The sequence below is a fragment of the Rosa rugosa genome, chromosome 4 (assembly GCF_958449725.1).
Source record: "Rosa rugosa chromosome 4, drRosRugo1.1, whole genome shotgun sequence".
NCBI lineage: Eukaryota > Viridiplantae > Streptophyta > Magnoliopsida > Rosales > Rosaceae > Rosa > Rosa rugosa.
This window is the reverse complement of record NC_084823.1, coordinates 25257150-25280142: the sequence shown is the minus strand read 5'-3', so window position 1 is coordinate 25280142 and position 22993 is coordinate 25257150. Positions and strand designations below refer to the sequence as shown.

Sequence of the window (22993 nt, the reverse complement as noted above, 5' to 3'; positions counted from 1 at the left end):
TCCATCTCTAACTAGCTTGTTTTAATTATTGTATGTTTGTGAAGTTAAAATAGTTGTTTGACACTTTGACTTGCTTCAAACCTAATTGAGATTATAACTTATAAGTGATGCAGTCTTCTCTTAAGTGTTATTAGATTTTTGGTTCATTGCTGAGCTTCATTGACACCAAATTTCATGTGTTTGGCAACATTGCAGTTTGGCAGATTGCAGATTGCAGATTTTTGGTTCAACTGCTACTGTCTATTTGATGTTTTGTTAATTCCCTTGTTTCTTCACATGAACTTTCAATTTAGTTATTCAGATTATTGTACATTTTTATGAACTTTTTCAGTGAAGTGATTTTATGAACTATGAATTGGAATTTCTTAATTTGTATAAAGTATGAAGTATGAACAATTAAGTGATGAAATGATGCAATGAAGTTGATGTATCATGAATGAGAGTTATATACTTATTTTTCTGATTTTTTTTCATTTACTTATTAGTCTGGGTTTTTTAAAATTACAGATGGGTCACATTGGAATTTTGGCCCAATCATAAACTCGGTTGGAGGCCCAACCAACCGATACCAACCAAGTCTCTCGGTATACCGATAAGTTGGTATACCGACTTAGGTGGCCGGTAGTGGTTCTCCATTTTATGTACCAAACTAGGTCGGTAAGGTACATGGTTTTGGGCCTGCGGCTCTGGTACCGAACCGAGCCCAGCCCTAACTGTGGGAGAGGTTTGTTCACCATATGCTATTTGATTTGTTTTATTTGTATCTTCGTAGCAGGGGTAGCTAACTTGTGAAGCTGTTTTTACTGTCTCCAATTTGAGTCTTTTTAATTCATCATCAAATTCTCTTATTTTAATATTTTTAATTTCTTTATCTTGGTCAGAATCTCTTCTTGATAGATTGTCGCATAAGTAGAATCTGCAAAACAATGTGAATGTCTTGAAGATTGACCTAATTCTTGAATATGAATGGATTGTTTTGGTCGTTGTTCACTAAAATTGATTTTTACAGTACCATCAAAGTACTACTGGATATAATCAAGATTTGGAAGATTATGAGGGATCCCCTTTTTTGGCCATTTTAAGGGATAGCTTATTAGACTCACTTTTCGATCACATATCCACATCTCAACCGTTCAGTTTTTAGGTCTATATGAGTAGATCACCTTTGCAAATTCTCAGCCAAATTGATAACTATTAAGGCATTCATAACTGCAATTTACAATTATAAACATGAACGGTTCAAATTGGACAGATGCAGTTCGTTTATTGATTTAATCTAGTTCGAAACCTTAACAATCATTAATTTGGTTGAAACTTTACAGATGATGGTCTATATATATATTAGGACCTGATCAAAACTGAAAGGTCAAGATGCCGAAATGCGATCGAAAAATGAGTCCTTGTGAAATGACAAAAAAAAAAGGATCCCTTAGTGGAAGGGCCCTCTATGTATAACGTAAAACTTATGCCTTAGGGAGACTCTCCCGAAAACACCTCGGAGTATATATATTTCGCTATGCCAATAATTGTTTCAGACAACATGCTTCCAACAATTGCAAAATTTTTAACTAACATTTGATACTTTGAGATAAGCCTGGCAATTCAGCCCATGACCCGTTAACCGCCCGTTAACCGCCCGCTAAAAACCCATTTATTTCCGCCTGATAACTTAACGTGTTAATGGGCTGCCAACCCGTTAACAACCCGTTAATTAACGGGCGGAAACGGGCAGCCCGACGGAACCCATATAATCCGACTAAAAAGTGAAAAAATCCCTTCTCTCATTCACACAATCACACAACGTCACACTACTTTCGCATCGCTCAGTCCCGATCTCATCACTGCACTCTCTGGCGCCTTCGCCGGCCGACTGCTCCGGCCTTTTCATCTTTCCGATCTCCGCCTCTCTCATATCTCTCAGGTACCTTTCTTCTGCTACTGCATGACTTCGATTTCTTTTTCAGCTATTCTTAATCAGTTTAGGGATTTTGATGTAAAATTTGGGGTTGATCCTTTGATTTGATGTAAAATTTGGGGTTTTAATGATAAAGTTTATATTTGGATTCATGGTAAACCTGATGTTAGCTTGGGGTAAATGAGGTGTTGTTTCTCTTTGTTTTCGGATTCTTGGGTGAGTTTTCTGAATTGGGTTATGTTTGCCACTGCATTTTATTGCCTCAAAATTTTCAGCTTTTGTGTTATAGGTTGCTGAGCAATTCGAAATGGGTTTTCTTGGATGAGTTTTCTGAATTGGGTTCTGTTTGCCTCTACATTTTATTCAGATATAGGCCGTATGGAATGGTTTGAATGGTTTAGATCGTGAGGAACTAATTGTAGATGCTCAAGACCCATGTAGAGATATATTGCACCTTTCAAGATACATTGCAGAGCTTTAGAAATATATGTTCATAATCAAGTTGGAGATAAAAACGTTTCGTTCATGTAGAGGAGAAGATGTAATTGCTTTCTGATTTTCTATATTATATGTATGTCCTTTCATGACTGATGAAGATCCTAATTTAGTCAGAGTTCAACAACTTAATGGGGGCTGCTCATAGTTTTGCGCCTCTCTTATCAAGCATTCTAATTCTCAAATAACATGTTACTGTAAACTTCTTTATGCCATTGCCTGTTGTACCTGTTATATATTTTAATCTGCCTCTCTTTCTTTTTGTGTAATTTAGACCAAGACCGAACTGATTTAGAGCAACACACTGAAGACGTGTTGGATTTGACATTGGACGGACAAAGCCACACCAACTAAAGACCTTTTTAGTTTCATGTAATGATTTGCTTTGAATTTGTAATATTTTAGTTTTACATAACATTGGATTTAACCTATTATGAGAATTGTGAGCCTAATATGTATTAACTTTTGATAGTTCGATTTAATGATTTTCTTTGAATTTGTTGATTTTCAAAGCAGCAATGAAAAAGAGTTTTAATGGGTAATGGGTTGGAAGAGGGTTTAAAAAAATAAAATAAAATTTATTATTTTTTAGAAGAGTTTAATAGATAATGGGTGCGAAAAAGAGTTTTAAAAAAATGCAAACAAAAATAATTTCATTTTTATGTTAGCAGGTCTTAACGGGTTTCAATGGCCAATTTATTGTTAACGGGTATTTAACGGGTTTTAGTGGGTAATTGATTAGAAAAGAATTTTAAAATTAAAAAAAAAAAAAAAAAAAAAAAAAAAAAAAAACCTTTGCGGTCTTAACGGGTTCCAACGGGTAACCCGCGAACCCATCGGGCTCAACCTGTTATAACCCGTTATCTTAACGGGTTATAACGGGTTGAGCCCGTTAAGACCGCCAACCCGTTAAGTCCGCCCGCAACCCGCCCGCAACCCGCCCGTGACCGCCCAGTTGCCAGGCCTACTTTGGGACGACTGCAAGAATTATTCTATTGTGTATGATTGCATTAGGCAACACTTATTACAGGGTAAGTGTGATGTTGTCCCAATTTTGTAAAGGCAGCACAACAGAATTACTCATTGTTGTTGTCCAAATAACTAGTTTCAGACAACAATTAAGCCTCATTTGTTGTCACGCCCCGAATTTTGAATAATAAATTCAAATCCGAAACATGAATTAAACCACTTAATCAAATAAACGTTCTGAATTTTTTCTCAATATAACCTCACCACACGGTACACAAACTCCAAATCTCGAAACATCGAGTTCATTATTACAATTCACTCTCACAAGCAATATTGTAAAGCTCTAAATGAGCATAATACACCTCACAAAGTAATTTAGATCGACACAATTGCAGCTACTCTACGCAGCTCGATCTCCATCCTGATTCTCTTGACCTGTAGTAGTACCCGCTACACAATTTGAATAGTGTACCGGGATTGCAACAACACCAAACCCGATAAGCTTTTGACAGCTAGTATGAGTAAACAAGAAAGAACTGTGATTTATTAAATTACAAGACCAGGCCACCACAAACCCACGTTACTTTCTCACTCTCATATATATATATATATAGACACTTATGAGTTACTCTCAATTTCCCTCATAAGGTCACTCAACATTTGGCAGACAGACTAGAGCTCTAACTGATCGCAACCACCAGCCCGGCGCGAGAGCGTGGTTCACGATTTAATGCTATTAATAACCACCAGCCCGGTACAAGAGCGTGATTCACTAATAGATGCCATGGTCACCTTGTGACCTAGTGATCTCCACAGATCACAACAATTTATTGTTCCTCAACAATAAAACTCAACACCTCTCACAATATATTGTTTCTCAACAATAAACTCAATACCTTTCACAATATATTGTTTCTCAACAATAAACTCAATACCTCTCACAATATATTGTTTCTCAACACAACTCCAACAATACATATTATTTCACGTAAATAATATATATACAGACATTCACACAGGAATGCCTATTAATACCAACTATAGTTCATATGATTGCAATAAAATAACGTAATTAAATGTATTGGGTTCGTAATATGAACCACGTGAGGTTTACTCACCTCCAATTCCCGCTGCGTCTTCTAAAAGCCAAATATCAATCTGAATCGTCCGCCAAATAAATCCATCGATCACCTAATCCAACAAGATCTTAACTTAGCCAACAACTCACAAGCATACTTATACGACGATCCAACGGTCGGATCGAAATTAAATGATGATCCAACGATCGGATCCTCACGGATCGCCTTTAGGATCATCCTCCAAAATTATATGAAAATCAGACGGTCGGATTCTCACGAATCGCCTCCCTAATCACTGTTTAGCAATTATACGAAGATCCAACGGTCGGATCTTCGCCCATGACCACACAAAGCCACTGGGACAGTCATAAGATCGACATATCAAAACTACAAGTCCATCGGACGGTCCGATCTTCACAGATCACCAATCGAACGATTGAAATCGATCGAAATCGTAAAATTCATAACTTAATCATACGATATACAAAAATTGCATATAATATATCGAAATGATCGTATTGAAATGTAGAATCTAAAAATGTAAGGAAATCACATTTTTGACCCCCGGAGGTGGCCGGAAAGGGCCGCCGGAGTTAGTGGCAGAGCCGCCGCCGACCACCGCCAATGGTGTCGGGGCCGGGCTGCTCCTCTTCATCTCAACAATCTTAAGAACTTTCTTAACTATCATGTAAGCTGGAAATGACCGGAAGTGGTCGAAATTACCTAAAACAGTCGAGGTGGCCGGAAATTTTCCAGAAACCGGCGAAGAATTGCAGAAACCGATGTGCTATGATTTCGACGTGAAAACTTCATCCTCCGGCCTCGATCCCTTCTGGAGAGTTGTTAAAAACATCAAGGTGAACTCACTGGTTCAAGAATCAATCAAAACGATGCACTACAGCTCGAGATATCACGATCGAAAGGTTTTGGTTTTCGATCGAAAACCGGTCGAGCTCCGACGAACGTGAAACCGGTCACTCCAGTTGCGATCCTCCTGGTATGATGATCAGCATGTTGAGGCGAGTTCATAGAGCTAAGGATCGGAAGTTTTGGTGGCCGGAGCTAGGAGAAAACCGGCGTTGACTACAATCGAACTCAAATCGGTTCAAGCTCCCCGCCGCCGCTACAGACCGCGCCGCCGTGGAAGGCTGCCACATACGGGTGCGCAAGGACCAGGCGAAGCCAAGGGAAGAAGTTTGGTGAAGATTGGTGGCCGGTGGAGGAAGATATGGCCGGTGGAAGTTTGGAGGCGATTTTCGGCTTCGGGAGGAAATCTGCAGCCGGTTTCCATTTTTGGAAATTCTGAAAATATTTTCGGAAATTTCCGAAAATGGAAGCTTTATACTAAATTGGAAACTTTTCAAAAAAACATAACTAATTCATACGAACTCCGATTTTTGTGTTCCGCATATGCACGCGATCGTATCGACGAGCTCTACAACTTTCGTGAAGGAAGTTTTCCCAATTTCTGTACGTATAAAAAGTCCATTTTCGCGTGCCCCTAATTAACGTACGTTTTCGAAATAAAATCGTTCGAACTAAATCTACACTTCTCCAAGCTTCGTACATTCTCCCATGACCACGAAATCATTCTAAAATGTTCTCGGAAAATAACTTGAATTTTTCGGGTATTACAATCCACCCTCCTTAAAGAAATTTCGTCCCGAAATTTAAGCGCAGGTTAATTGCTCTCGATTACGGTTAACCTAACCATCGAATCTCCATCTTTCCCAAAACTGTAGTAATCTACAAAGCCACAGCCCTTTGTATAAAAATACATTCCTATGGCCACTAAATCCTTTCATCACAAACGTAAACTCACACAACAAGAATTCATAAATGAAATCCTCATTCCCACTTAAGTCATCAACATGACATTCCTTCACCGCATCATCTCTCAAAATTACAACACAACAATTGCCTCAAGCAACCCACACTCAAATCACCACGTGACATTGCACATATAGCTGTTTTCACACAGATCGTCATCCTGTACTGGCATACAAGCACAGTAAACACTCCCACAAAGCGTTTCGCTTCTCAATTAGCATCACTCAAAACAAATCATTCTCAAAAGCACACCAATAAAACATGTCACCCAGTGATGATGACTTGGGCTTGCTCAATCCTTGGGCTAAGCATTAGGGCTGGCCAATTGGGCCGAAGAAACCGAACCATCCACATTTCGAACCGGCCCGAACCAATTTGGGTTTAACATTTGGGCCTACCATTCGGGCCGAACAATTGGGCTTAACATTTGGGCCTACCATTCGGGCCGAACAATTGGGCTTACTATTTGGGCCTACCAATCGGGCCGAACAATTGGGCTTATTATTTGGGCCTACCAATCGGCCGAACAAAACGCATTTTGAATAGGCCAAACCAATTTGGGCTTACTATTTGGGCCTACCAATCGGCCCACCAACTTTCAACTCGACTACGGTATGAAATTGTACATACCGTAGGTATACCGTATATACGTATGCATACCGTACAGACCGTATATACGTATGCATACCGAAGCATATACAAAACCAAAAACTTTGTAGGAGGCAAGGTTCGAACTCCAGACCTCGAACACGAAGGTTTTGCTCCCAACCACTGAAGCAAGAGCTGCCTTCATTAATATATGCTCACGTGTTATATTTATTATGTCATAAGCGACATAAATAAAATAACGGAGGAGGCAAGGTTCGAAACCTCAACCTGCTGCACGAAACCTTTGTCCCCAACCACTGGAGCACAAGCTGTGCTTAATATAATGTGTACAAATGTTATACTTATTATGTCATAAGCGAACAAATAAAAATAAACGAGGCAAGGGTCGAACCTCTGACCTCTTGTACAAGAGCTTTGCTCTTCAACCACTAGAGCACCAGCTGCTCTCGCTGTTGTCCTCACAATTCTTTTATTTATTCTATCAAAAGCGATAGAATAAAAACAAACTGTCAGTACACTCCACGTGCCACGACTTATCCCTTCCGTGAATTATGAAAAGCAGATCACTTTCGGCGAAAGCTGTCTGCCACAGCGTCTCGAGATTAGCTCGGTCCCCTCACACGCTCTCCACGCGCCAACAGCTTTTCCGTGTTTTCAGGCGACTTTAATCCAACGCGTAGAATGAATCTCAGAGATCGTCCATCCAACGGTGGAGATCTGCTCACCTCGTTCTATAAATAGGTGCATTCTGAGGAAGCGACTGTTCATTCCAAAGGAAAAGAAAATTTCTCTCGAGTTTCAGCCCTTTCTCTCTCAACCCTTCAGCCTTTCTTTCGAAACTCAAATCCTTTCTTCATCAATTTCAATCCTTCTCCTCCCGATCTTCTCTTCCATCTGGTAAATTCAGTCTCTTCTTTCCTCTGAACTTTCAGATCTCCAACACTACTTCATCAACTTCAATCCTTCTAACAACAATCTTCCTCAAACACTCAACAACGTCGTTCTTCAATTTTCACTTCCTCTCAACCCAACACCATGGAACCACAAACTCTACAACTAATGGAGCTTCAAACCCAGCAACAAATCGAGGATGGAGGAAACAACCAAGCAGCCGGGAGTAGTGCCAACATGGATTTCTGGCGAAGCCGTACCAGGTGGATTCCTACTCCAGATCAAATAAGAATCCTCAAGGATCTTTACTACGACAAGGGAGTTAAGACCCCTACTACAGAGCATATTCACGAGATCTGTCTCCAACTGAAACAGTATGGACAAGTTGAGGGCAAGAACATTTACTTTTGGTTCCAGAACGTCAGGGCTCGAGTGAAGCAGATGAAGAGGTGCAATCAGGCTGCTCAAGTGCCCATGGGAACTAGTTCTCCTGGTACTGGTGGATCCATTGATCTCAATTTTGGGTCCACTGGTTCTACTGGTGCTGGTGGATCCATAGATATTAATTTTGGGTCCACTAGTTCTACTGGTGCTGGTGGATCCATTGATATTAATTTTGGGCCAGCTAGTGGATCCATTGACATCAATTTTGGGCCACGGGTCGACTGCAGTGTTGACCCATATTTTTCCTCACCCTTCACTACTAGTACTAGTACTACTTTCTTTGGCATAAATGAAGAACAAACTTTCATGGAACAACGAGGAGAAGATCACCAGGAGATTGAAACTCTTCCTCTGTTCCCCATGCACGGTGAGGACGTCCTTGGTGGCCTGAAGACTACTTCTGAGGGAGGTAGCGGCTATGGCTACTATTCCGGTGGCTTGGGAAGTTACAACGGTGGCTCTCACGTTTCTCTTGAGCTCAGCCTCAACCCATCCGGAGCTGGTGACTTGGCTTAGTATAGCATAGTTCCTCTTTTCCTCTTTTTTTTTTTTTTTTTTTTTGTTTTTGTAATCTAACTAAATCAATAAGATTGAATGTATGTCGTCTCCTTTATGTTAATCCTACGACGACACCAAGGATCGAACCTTGGTCACCCATTGCTCTTTCAAAACCTTAGCCAACTCTGCTGCACACATCTCTCATATTGATGTATCACAAACAATTATTCAGAATCTAACAATCAGTTAAGTCACACAGAGATCTAGCTAGCATCATCTGAGTTAAACCACACACAACACTCGTACTTCTAGTAATTCTTAAAGCTTTCTAGATTAGTCTCCACCCCTACGTAAGACACAATTTGATTCACCAATCAATACTGGTAAAACACCTAATATCTCACCTTGACTATATTCTTCTTCTTCTCTGCGTTAGTACAAACCGTCATGTCTTAGTAGGTATCCATAATCTCAACACTTAGATTGTTCAACAAGCAATCTGTACCATCTTAGCATCCACTAATCGATACTGGTACAGCACTCAGTATCTCACCCACGAATCACATAACTGCTCATTTGGTGGTAAGTCAACATCTAGTGAGTCATAATTCTGTAATTATAGCACCTTACACTAACCACGTCACAATCCATAATCTGTCCTCACAACAGTATCCGGCCTCATAATTTAGTTATACAACACTAGCACTCCTAGGGTTGAAAACAACGTTATTACCTAAGCTCATACATCAACACAGTGTCTCTTCACAGTCAATCCTATCACGAGGTCATATCAATCTTTCCATAAGTCAAACCATACACAAAATCCATCATAGTAACAACGAATCATGCATTACTACTCAACAATAGTCAGTGAAGCAGCACTCCACAATAATTTCCAATACCATCCGCAGACCTCAGACCACACCCCAACATTTAGCTAATATAAAGAAGCTATCCTAAACACCAAACAACTGTGCATGAATGAATTAATGCTCCATTATAACACAATTCCATCACTAAGCAACCAATAACTGCTAGGTACTCTTCAACTCAAAACAACTGCATATCCAACTAATGGAAAGTATCACAACTACTAGTCAAATACTCGTAACAACTTTAGATACAAGCATTGGTCAAACACTATCACCCCAACAACCAAACGACTACAATGCACATAAGGATACTGTTTTTTTTCGTGAAAACTATCCTCAACAACTCCAACAGAGTTTGATCCAAAGGTTCCCATTCCTCAAAGGCTATAACTCAAAGAAGCTACACAAGCTCCACCACTTCACTTACAAAGTCAACCTATGCCATGATAACTTAACATACTACCCTTATTAAAGGTAACATAAGTATCTCCCAAATTACATCACTACACTCGAACACCAATATAGTCTTGAGAATTCTGCCTCATAATCTCTCACACTCCTATCATCTTGAGTTGGTGAGATCAATTCTCTTTTCAACTATTCCTAGGGTCTCAATCTCTTTCACCATTTCAACCCAAGAATAACATCCATCACATCAACTACAGGTAGACTAGGCAACTCAACCTCTAATGCCTCCACCTCATCCTCAACTGTCTCCATAGAAAGATCATGTCCCTACATCAGACTCGACCTCTACCTCAGGTTCTACCTCAACTCTTAGTTATGCTTCCCAATTTGTCCATTACTTCGGAAGCATAACAATATATGGTTAATACTTGTATCCGCATTGGATACGTGCGTAGGTCAATACCACGCCTTCAACCAACACTTCAACATACAAAAGGACCTTATTTCCATAAAACAATCCTCACCCTCTCATCATAGTTAAATCCAGAGGTTCCTATTCCTCGAAGATCACAACTCGCGGAAACTAAACTTATTCTAATACGAACTTAGTAGACAACTCTACCGTCCTACGGACTTACACGTTGTCTAGACCCCATACTAAGACATACCCAATGATTATACCAGTACCGAAGAGTATATGATGGGGATCCACTGCAGACGGGCCATCACTCGGGAGGTACTGATTATCACCAAATATGTACCTTACGCTCTGATACCAAACTGTCACGCCCCGAATTTTGAATAATAAATTCAAATCCGAAACATGAATTAAACCACTTAATCAAATAAACGTTCTGAATTTTTTTTCTCAATATAACCTCACCACACGGTACACAAACTCCAAATCTCGAAACCTCGAGTTCATTATTACAATTCACTCTCACAAGCAATATTGTAAAGCTCTAAATGAGCATAATACACCTCACAAAGTAATTTAGATCGACACAATTGCAGCTACTCTACGCAGCTCGATCTCCATCCTGATTCTCTTGACCTGTAGTAGTACCCGCTACACAATTTGAATAGTGTACCGGGATTGCAACAACACCAAACCCGGTAAGCTTTTGACAGCTAGTATGAGTAAACAAGAAAGAACTGTGATTTATTAAATTACAAGACCACCACAAACCCACGTTACTTTCTCACTCTCATATATATATATATATATATATATATATATATATATATATATATAGACACTTATGAGTTACTCTCAATTTCCCTCATAAGGTCACTCACTCTCATATATATATATATATAGACAATTATGAGTTACTCTCAATTTCCCTCATAAGGGCACTCAACATTTGGCAGACAGACTAGAGCTCTAACTGATCGCAACCACCAGCCCGGCGCGAGAGCGTGGTTCACGATTTAATGCTATTAATAACCACCAGCCCGATACAAGAGCGTGATTCACTAATAGATGTCATGGTCACCTTGTGACCTAGTGATCTCCACAGATCACAACAATTTATTGTTCCTCAACAATAAAACTCAACACCTCTCACAATATATTGTTTCTCAACAATAAACTCAATACCTGTCACAATATATTGTTTCTCAACAATAAACTCAATACCTCTCACAATATATTGTTTCTCAACAATAAACTCAATACCTCTCACAATATATTGTTTCTCAACAATAACTCAACACAACTCCAACAATACATATTATTTCACGTAAATAATATATATACAGACATTCACACAGGAATGCCTATTAATACCAACTATAGTTCATATGATTGCAATAAAATAAAGTAATTAAATGTATTGGGTTCGTAATATGAACCACGTGAGGTTTACTCACCTCCAATTCCCGCTGCGTCTTCTAAAAGCCAAATATCAATCTGAATCGTCTGCCAAATAAATCCATCGATCACCTAATCCAACAAGATCTTAACTTAGCCAACAACTCACAAGCATACTTATACGACGATCCAACGGTCGGATCGAAATTAAATGATGATCCAACGATCGGATCCTCACGGATCGCCTTTAGGATCATCCTCCAAAATTATCACGAAGATCCAACGGTCAGATCTTCTTGAATCACTCTAACAAACATCTCCATAAAATTATATGAAAATCTGACGGTCGGATTCTCACGAATCGCCTCCCTAATCACTGTTTAGCAATTATACGAAGATCCAACGGTCGGATCTTCGCCCATGACCGCACAAAGCCACTGGGACAGTCATAAGATCGACATATCAAAACTACAAGTCCATCGGACGGTCCGATCTTCACAGATCACCAATCGAACGATTGAAATCGATCGAAATCGTAAAATTCATAACTTAATCATACGATATACAAAAATTGCATATAATATATCGAAATGATCGTATTGAAATGTAGAATCTAAAAATGTAAGGAAATCACATTTTTGACCCCCGGAGGTGGCCGGAAAGGGCCGCCGGAGTTAGTGGCAGAGCCGCCGCCGACCACCGCCAATGGTGTCGGGGCCGGGCTGCTCCTCTTCATCTCAACAATCTTAAGAACTTTCTTAACTATCATGTAAGCTGGAAATGACCGGAAGTGGTCGAAATTACCTAAAACAGTCGAGGTGGCCGGAAATTTTCCAGAAACCGGCGAAGAATTGCAGAAACCGATGTGCTATGATTTCGACGTGAAAACTTCATCCTCCGGCCTCGATCCCTTCTGGAGAGTTGTTAAAAACATCAAGGTGAACTCACTGGTTCAAGAATCAATCAAAACGATGCACTACAGCTCGAGATATCACGATCGAAAGGTTTTGGTTTTCGATCGAAAACCGGTCGAGCTCCGACGAACGTGAAACCGGTCACTCCAGTTGCGATCCTCCTGGTATGATGATCAGCATGTTGAGGCGAGTTCATAGAGCTAAGGATCGGAAGTTTTGGTGGCCGGAGCTAGGAGAAAACCGGCGTTGACTACAATCGAACTCAAATCGGTTCAAGCTCCCCGCCGCCGCTACAGACCGCGCCGCCGTGGAAGGCTGCCACATACGGGTGCGCAAGGACCAGGCGAAGCCAAGGGAAGAAGTTTGGTGAAGATTGGTGGCCGGTGGAGGAAGATATGGCCGGTGGAAGTTTGGAGGCGATTTTCGGCTTCGGGAGGAAATCTGCAGCCGGTTTCCATTTTTGGAAATTCTGAAAATATTTTCGGAAATTTCCGAAAATGGAAGCTTTATACTAAATTGGAAACTTTTCAAAAAAACATAACTAATTCATACGAACTCCGATTTTTGTGTTCCGCATATGCACGCGATCGTATCGACGAGCTCTACAACTTTCGTGAAGGAAGTTTTCCCAATTTCTGTACGTATAAAAAGTCCATTTTCGCGTGCCCCTAATTAACGTACGTTTTCGAAATAAAATCGTTCGAACTAAATCTACACTTCTCCAAGCTTCGTACATTCTCCCATGACCACGAAATCATTCTAAAATGTTCTCGGAAAATAACTTGAATTTTTCGGGTATTACATTTGTAGGTAACAAAGGATTATGGGGTCCTCCTTTGGATAACAGGGTAGTATGGCCTCCACCAAGATTACATGGAATCCCTCTAAAGTCTGCACATGAGATTGAATGGGATCTTATCGTTGTTAAGACTGGATTTGTATTTGGGCTGGGAATTGCCATTGGATCACTTTTCTTTTGCATGAGATGGAGGAAATGGTACTACAGATCGTTATGTATAACATTGTTCTTATGATATTCCCTCAGTTGGATCAAAGAATTGGTAATCATAGAAGACATGTTTACATTGCGTGAAGGTGGAGACGTTGAAGGGATCATGAAGAGCAGTTCAAGACTTCAAGTGGAATCTATTATGTGATTTATGTCAAAAAAATTCAGGCATTTTTTTTACTTTGTGAGTTAATTGGTCATCTTTAATATTTTAGATATGAATATGCTCTATATGTATTGTGTATTTATTAAATTTTCATTACTCAATAATTAAAATTCTGATTTAAGATCTAATTGTGCTACGTATTGGGAGTAAGCAACTGCATGATACAGACATATAGAAATGGGTAACGCTTTGTTTTTAGTAAGATGCTTATTATAGAGAATCATTATGGAGGAAGATCTAGGCATCTTACGAACCTAGATAAGTTAGAGGAAGAGCTGGATTGTAAGCACAAAGATCTGTAAACCAATGAAAAAATAGACACATGTACAAAATAATAATTTTTATAATAATATTTAAAGTGCAGGTTACAATCTTTGTAAGTAGATCCTCTGATTCCATCTCCGGATTTGTGTTCGATTCAAGGGTGTCGACCAATTAATCTTGAATCAATTGATGTTCACGAAGGTACCACATGAATTGGTGTTTCTCGATTTTTGGTGGTGAATGAATTGGCTCTTCTAATAACTTGATGATTCTTCACGGAGTATAGTGACCTCTGAGCTTTCCTTTGTAACTTAGTCAGGAATGTCCAAAAGTCCCATTTTCTGACTTGAAATGGGGTATTTATAGGGTTTGTGAACAACTCGCCCTATTTTGTAAATCCTGAGCATTGATTCAAGCCTTAATTTGGTTTTAATTGGAATAACAGATGTTTCCATGTAATTTAATCCTTATTGATTATGGAATAAAGCCAATTAATTTTGGCCTTATTGGCTTAATCACATTTTAATTTAAATGGCTCCATAATCACGTTTAATTGACCTAATTTAATATTTAAATCAGAACCAATTACAGATAATCAATGCTTTCTTTATTGGACTTACGCCAAAAGTTTACATTTTCCGATGTATATCACTTTCGTGGACCACTCTAGTTTGACGACATAGAGTCCACGTGTAGTTTTAGAAATTTTTCTAATTCTATTAATTTTATTGGACTTACGCCAAAGGTTTACATTTTCCGATGTATGTTACTTTCGTGGACCACTCTAGTTTGACGACATAGAGTCCACGTGTAGTTTTAGAAATTTTTCTAATTCTATTAATTTTCTTATGTCTACATGGATACTTTCTATACCATCTTGATTCTGAACCTTAGTTTTTTTTTTTTTTGGAATGGTGAGAGATGCTTGTTAGGTACATCCAAAAGGGAAATTGGTGGCCATTGAGAGATATGCATGAATATGATCGATATACCTTACGCGTTATTAAACAGCGACAAGAGTGGTCCGCAACCCATTATTGTATCAATATTGTCCCAACTTAACCATTCATTAGTGTTGGGGTGGATTTGTACAGAGGTTGCTAGGATTGCTTGATTGGGTTGATATCCTGTATTTACCCCTTCTGAGTTCGAAACTGGGTCCAAAGCTTCAAGAAGCTTTGTAGCGTCTTCCCCTAAACTCTCCCGTAGTAATGTAGGCCTGCTGCGGTGTAATCTACTGCAGTGAGGAAAGAATAGATTTTGGTGGTGGTTGATGGGTTTAAGGTCGTTTAGAGCTTGAAAATGGTTTTGGATTGGAGGCTAGGAATGCTTAGCTTATTGCTTAAGGCTTGTTTGAAAGATGTATTGTTTAGAGGTTCTGAACTCTATTGCTTGGAGGTTGTGTGATGTCCCCTTGTAGCAACTAGAAGCTTTAATTTATATGCTGGAGGAGGTGAGGCCAAGATACAAGTTCATGGGAGAAAGCTATTGGACTTGAAAGAGAACTACAATGTTAAAACCAAATCTAGAGAACAAGGCAACAACCAAATGATTTAGAGGAGGTGTTTGTGTACTATTTTACGTGAACTATGGAATTGGAGCAATAGACTTCTAGGAAGAGCTGCTATGGTTAATTTCTAAGTTGAATTGTTAAAGGAGAGCTGAGAAGAGCTGCTATATCTCATTGGGAAGAGCTACACACTACTTTTGGAATAGCTTGTAGCAAGCTAGAACTGAGAACAAATAAATGAGAAATTTGATTGAGACTTTGTAGTTGGCGTAAAAGAAGATTAGTTACTGCGGGGTAAAAGCATAAACTGTCGGCTGGAAAATCTAGCTATTGGTTTTATGGGTAGGGCATATCCGCATATGACTATGTTTAGGCTAATGGGTTATTCTCTCTTCTTTGCATGCCCATGTAAGGATTTAGATTGTCGGGCCTGGATTTTGGTCCCAAGTCCAAAACTGCCAACAACTGAAAATCGAGAATGGGCCTCATGTACTTGCGTAACCTTCCACACCACACTCAATCTTGTAAGCCCCAAGAGCATAATTGTGGCTTGGGTCCACGTGCGTGGCATGACACTTATTAAGGTAGAACCGAAAGTGAATTACAAGATCGAGAGTTCTTTCTAGCATAATGGGCGTTAAGCTATTAAGGCCCATAATTTGTAGTTTTGCGTATTAATGTCATCTATATATTTGTATTGGGCCTCGAATATCTATTGAGCATGAATATTGATTTTTTGGGTATCAACAATTAGGTGTTGAGTTTTAATCACAAAAGACCTCGGTACAATTGGGTGTGATCCACCCATTTATAAGTTACATTATCTTTTGTCACCTTTTTAATGTGGGATCTTTCCTTTTCAACACGCATACTTACTTATACTACTATTTTCTTCATCCAAGACTCCAGGCTAGCTAGATCACAGGAACATGATAGATATATCCGACATATATCACACAGATATACTAGAGAATGAATACTAACGTACATATATATATATATATACAGATCCAATCCAAAGCGGAGCTCCGCTTTGAAAATAACGTGTGAAGTTCGAGTTTTATGTCACTTTTCTGTCGCATATCCACATCTCGACCGTTCATTTTTTAGATACTAGTGTATAGATCATCTCTGCAAATTTTCAGCCAAATTAATGATCGTTAAGGTATCTAACTCGCTTAAACCAATGGACGGACTGAATCTGTCAACCTGAACCGTACTAGCTTTAAGGCAATTATCAATGCCTTAACGATCATCATTTTAGCTGAAAATTTGTAGAGACGATCTATACACTAGTACCTAAAAACTGAACGGTCGAGATGTGGATATGCGACAGAAAAATGACCAAAAACTCGAACTTCACACGTTAATTTTCAAAGCGGAGCTCCGCTCTGGATTGGATCTGTATATATATATATATATAACACTTTTCTTGATTGATATAATAAGAAAACAACATTGTTTGTATCCCATAGCACAAGAACTAGAGGAGAGTACCTACCACTATCTAGTAGCCCTCAATTTATTGTCTACTTGCAGAAAAGAAAAGAAGTAAACCACACTTGGAGAAGTATAAATCACTAACGTATGCGTAGAAGACAACTTAAAAGATAGGTTTGCGCACAAGAACAACAGAGTTTATGACCTCATTATTGGGATGGAAGATTGTCAAAAGCTCAAAGCCCAGCAAGTCATGCTCCTCAATAACAGGGTACAAGAATGCCCTAGCCCCTTTCGCACTCCTCACAAGCAAAAAGCTTCCGTCCTTCATATACTTCCTAATATGCCCGAGAATCTTCACCTTGTCTTCCTTGTTCATTCCCACCAGAGCGGCCAAAAATATGCAATCATACTCGGCAAGCCTCTCCCGAACTTTCATGATATCACGAGTTTCAAACTTCATCCTCTTCTCTAGATCAGCGTCTGAGGCAACAATCCGGCGAGCCACCTCATTGGCCTTGTCATCGATATCAAAGTTATCGAAATGAGCGGACTTCATGTGATGGGTAGCCATTACAATGGAAGTGAGAGGCATTGGTCCTGACCCGATAAAGGCGACCTTGTTAGGATGCACCACCCCACTGTCATTAAGAATTTTGTTCTCCAAATTGGCCAGCAGGACATAATTACCATAGTAGGGGAAAAGATTAAGGTTGTTCATGGGTTGAGAGGTTTTCCCTAGGAGTGTGGCAAACTCAAGCTCTAACAGACCTTCAGCTCGGCTGCAGAGACTAATGAGACTCTCGCGCATAATTTGGACCTCTTCGGGTAAGTCATGAATATCCAACGAAGATGGAAGAGTGCACAACTTGACCAGCTGGGTGAAGAGGGAGTTGACTTGCTTCGAAGGGCGAAGGGAGTCGAGCTTGGATATGCTTGCATGGAGTTGCATAATGTGAGCTATGAGAAGCTCAGTAGGAATTTCGGATTCCATCTTGGTGATCTGGAGGGAAGCCATGTGTATTGCAGTTGAGATTGAAATATGGATTGATTAGCTAGGATGGACGTTGTAGATTAAAGTGGTTGTGTTTTTCTGGAGAGGCTTATCCATGTATTTATAGGAGTTAGAATCTGGATTGTTACGTAACAAAATCTCAAATGGTCAACTGAAGTGGTGTGCTTCATGCAGTAGGATCTATTTGCCACACTCGCATATGAATATATTATACATGGATTTTCCTTAAAGTTCAGTACCATATCTATGTTTTGGTCTACTATAATTTTTATATATATTACTATAGTTCACTATTTTCTGCACTTTTTACTGTAGCGTAGCTTTATTTCCTAACTTTTTAACGTGCAACTTTTTTTGTGTAATTTTCTGAATACGTACAACAACTTTTAGATTTATAACTTTTTGAAGTCCATAAAATTACAAACATTCATGACATTTCTGATTTCTTCAACGCATCTTTATCCAACCTATTTCACTTTTACCATGTTCTTTTTAAACCGTACTAAATCTTTTACTATATCTTCGGATTAACTATTTTATGAAACAGTACCTCAACCCAATATAAGCATTATAGAAGTTGAATGCCATCATATCCCAAATATATTTATTAATTGTTATACCAAGTCCTATGGTTTAAGGTGCCATGGAAAGATTCTTTCCACACTTACATTCTTCTAAGAATGCAAAAAATAATGAAAGCAAAAGATGTTCTGTTGCAAGTTCGCGTTCACACTTTAATGTGAATGGAATTAGAACCAAAGCTTGTTCAAGTCTAAAGAGGCATGGGAAATGCCTCTAGCAGTCTCCCAGAGGGTCAAACTGTATGACCAAATTAAGTTCAAGATATTTTATTTGCATACTCAGGCAAAGGAAAAAAACTGTGGACATAAATAAATTTTGACAAGAAAATAAATTTCATTAATTAATTTAAAGTAACCAATGGTCAAGTAGTTAACGAAAAATCATTACTACTCACTAAAACATTGTTGTTAGAAGTGGCAAACAGGCCCCTTCTATTTGGCTCGACAAAGAAGTGACAGAACCCAGGTTTCATCATGAAATCCGAAGTGGCTGCAAGGCCCAACTTAGAAGAAATTCCACTGAAAATTTGGTGGAACTTCCCCTAAAAGCGGACTACCCAAAACCTGTAAAAACATTTCAGTACTCCTCAATAAACTTATCTATCCTTAACTTCTGGAGTCTACCTGGTCCCCACAATTCATAAACAACTTACCAACAAGTAATATAAAACAAATCTGAAACTCAAATCTTGAATACCAAATTATATTTCTACTAACACAACTCACTACTAGAATTATGCTAATAAACATCGGCTCCTAGCCGATGTAAAAAAAAAAAAAATCTAGCGATGTCTTAGTAGGTAATGTTAAAGATCATGAAAAAAAAAAAAAAAAGACATCATTTTTAGCCAATGTTCCATACAAAAAGAGACATCGGATAAGCATCCAGAATCGATATAAAACCGTTAGTATGATCACAAATTGGTGTATTCAGCTATTATTAAACCTTCATATATTTGAATTTAGTGCTTAATGAAGTATATGTCCAACAACACAACTATGCTTATTAAATTGTTTCTCATAATACAAACGATGTATTTTAGTCTTTGGCACATCAGTTCTCATTATATAACTATGTCCAGTAACTCCTAGGACATCGTTTATTCGATCTATATTGATGTCCAATCTTATATAAAACATTGAACTATATATTATATTCGATGTGCACTGATTTCTGGGACATCGATTCTGTCATAATATTTCGATATCTACTAGCTAACGGGACATCGATTTTTTCTTATAGAACTGATGTATCAGTTCTTAATTGACTTCATTTTTATAGTTAAACTGACTTGTAACTATTGCTAGGAAATCTAATGAGAATAGGCAAAATGAGAATACATATTGTAAGTAAACAAAGTTTCATTAATATTGATGCTCAAAGTACATAACAACATTCCAAATACTTCTATTCATAAAATTTCAAAATGAAACAAAAATTTAAGTCTAAACAGTTCATAATACTAGAAACATAAACAAAAGCAAGCCTTGCCATACTTATATCCCATTTGTTCTTCTCTTTTCTCCTGCAAATAAAATGAAATGAACAATTAGCATGTTCAATTGAATTTGTCATCATGCACCTAAGAAATTTGTTTTGATCAGTTGAGGACTTTGATGACAATCTTACATTCATGCAAGAATTGAAATATATGCAATATTTCTGATATATCCCCCGATATCTCCCTTTTTGGAGGGACCGATATATTATAAGAGGAAAATATCTTATCTTCCACTGTTTCTGCGAAATTTCTCCGACATCGTCAAATATCTCTGTTTCTACTGAAATCTGATCGAGGAATAGGTCTCAGCTAAATCCTAATACGAGTCTCGGTACCCCCCAAAGCGAGTGAATGTTCGTTGTTTATCCTGCAAGAACCAACAGGCGTCAGTGGGTAGACCGGCCTATAACCCTCCGATGCCTAAGTCAGTATCTAGTAAGATGTTGACAATTAGGGGAGTGAGATAGTGGTGACTACTTGATATGGAAGTTGGGAGGTCTTATGTAGCCTGTTTTGGGATTGGAGTCCTGTTCATTTTCGGTGTGGGAGAATGTACGCTTCCAGAAGTGGCAAATGTGCTTTGCGCGCTTTCAGAAACAGGGATAGGAATGTAGGAATGGACCTACGGACCTATGCCCTATATAGGCGTTTGGCCTTTGGCGACATGCCGAGGGGGCTCCACATCCTATTTTAGGTGTTCGGATCCTCCTATTTTGGGGGTTAGTGAGCCTTATCTCCTAATATTTACAGTTAGGAGCAAGGTGGTATGAACAAGGCCCCCCAAGTCCCTAGTCAAGAGTTCTCTTGGGTAGGGAGTTTGTTTCTCTGTAAATGCTGGAGTAAGGCGAGCTGTTTTCCGAAAACGGGGTGCCTATTCTCCCCTAGTCCCCCCAAGTCCCTAGCCGAGGGGAATCTTGACTGGGGTGCCTAGGCGGGCTCGCTAGGGGCCTGGCTCGGCGTCTGGAGAACTATCGATTTTTGGCGTTGCCTTGTTTTGGCACGTGTCGCTGCTGTAGTGGTAGTTCGTGGCTACGGATTTGGTGCTTTGTGAATAGTATTGGTTATAATAACGCTCTGTACGGGATCGAGGCAACGGCGTTTGGTTGTCCTTGTGTCAGTCGTGGGAGGACACATGGCAAGATCTTGTGTCGCGTGCCTCTGATCCAGCGGGTGAGAGTGAGGACTGCTTCATTATATAAAGGCTGGAGAGAGAGAGAGTTCCAGCTACTCGACTTCTTCTTTACGTTTTTGTGACAGAGGAGTTTTGTGTTCGTGAAGTTTGCCCGGAAGCGCCTGCCGTCGTCTGTGTCTACTAATGTTCCGAATTCTCCTGCGTTTCGCGGTTGTGGTTGGATCCTTCCTTTGCTCAAACAGGTATGGTTTTTCTTCTCTCTGGTTTTTTGTTGGTTGGGTTGCTCTCTTTTTCCCATTTTTTTTTTTTTTTTGGGTTTTGTTCAGTCGGTGAGTAGTCATGACGATATTATGTGGTGGAGAATAGATGTCTTGAATGTATTCTTCTTTGTTGTCGCAGAGGGACATTGATTTTGAGTTGCGTGGCTGAGGTCATAATGATTATGATGGTTGCTATGGTGATTCGTTTTACCTTCGGACGCGAGAGTATGGATTTTGGGTTTCCTTCTATCATTTGAATTGATTGTTTTAATATAACCTCCTGAACTAAACTATACGTAGGGGTTACTATGAATTTGATTTATCTTGTTTTAAGCTGTGATTGCCTTGTTATTGTTGAGGGTTCAAATAATTTGAAGGGTCATAGTGGTGACGATTGTCCTCTATAGAGAGAAACGGGAAGTGATTTATATGTGTGACTTAATGATTTCACCTTTGATGTCACATGATGTCGTTTCACGTTGATTGAGAGTTGTGCATATCGATTTTGTTAGGTTGAGATAACATAAATATGTGTTTCTGTTTGTTTGGTTGAGTTTACTCATACAAGCTTAAAAAGTTTACCGGGTTGTGTTGCAACCCGGTGCACTATTCAATGGTGTAGGGGAAATCTTACATTCATGAAGATGAAACCTCATATACTTAACAGCCCCAAAAATGTTCCAATCATTCTTCGTTGATCAAAGTTAATATATTGTACAAAGAGTTTTACATAATCTAGTTTCTCCTTTAGGTTGATCAGAGTCCAATATTTATATCGAACATTTGTATGTTAAAAAAATGCCTCCAAGTCAAACATGGATAGCATAATTCAAAAATGCAAGTGCTAAATGTACCTATGACATTATAAATTTCTTAGAAATGCATATCTACTACCTGATGTAGGTCAAGGAAATCATGGCTGAAGTTGAAGTCTTGTGGTTGCATCTTTAGGTGTTGGAAGCTAATTTTGTTACTCTGATTTTATTAGACTTATGTTTCATGGTAAGCTCAAAAGGAGCGTTTACTTATTATTTTGTTAATGCAACTTAATTCGTAAACTCTGTGTAATGTAATATATAACTCTAAAGAAAAAGTCTGTATTGACATTGTGGGTTTAGGATGTCATCAAGTACTTGTTTTTAAAGAAAAAAATTGACAGGTTTTTAGTGTTGATGTCTGAACCATCACACCCGGTGTTTTTGTAGTTGTTTAATTGTTTATTATTTGTGCTTAAAAATTAGGGCGTAATAGACGTTGATTTCCGATTACATTGTTGAGATAACATTGATTGAATGTCACTATGGTGACTCGTGTTTTCTTTTAAGATAAAAGAACATTAATTTTGAGTGGGTTGCGTAATGAGAAATTTTTCTA

The 22993-nt window shown here is 38.9% G+C and overlaps 1 protein-coding gene and 1 long non-coding RNA gene across 2 annotated transcripts; one reads left to right on the top strand and one right to left on the bottom strand.

Annotated features, from left to right (window-relative positions):
* Positions 1 to 17110: 17110 nt before the first annotated feature.
* LOC133742572 (nicotianamine synthase-like) lies at positions 17111 to 18193 on the bottom strand. The gene has a single exon (XM_062170254.1). The coding sequence runs from the start codon at positions 18145 to 18147 to the stop codon at positions 17293 to 17295; it is 855 nt and encodes a 284-aa protein (XP_062026238.1). The 5' UTR covers positions 18148 to 18193; the 3' UTR covers positions 17111 to 17292.
* A 3269-nt stretch (positions 18194 to 21462) lies between these two features.
* On the top strand, positions 21463 to 22728 carry LOC133742576 (uncharacterized). Its single transcript, XR_009862635.1, has 3 exons — positions 21463 to 21601; positions 21759 to 21844; positions 22523 to 22728. It is a non-coding gene; the product is annotated as an uncharacterized LOC133742576 (long non-coding RNA).
* Positions 22729 to 22993: the final 265 nt, after the last annotated feature.

Excerpts from the sequence above, each read along its gene's own strand:
- LOC133742572 (XM_062170254.1), bottom strand. The coding sequence starts at position 18,147 with ATGGCTTCCCTCCAGATCACCAAGATGGAATCCGAAATTCCTACTGAG.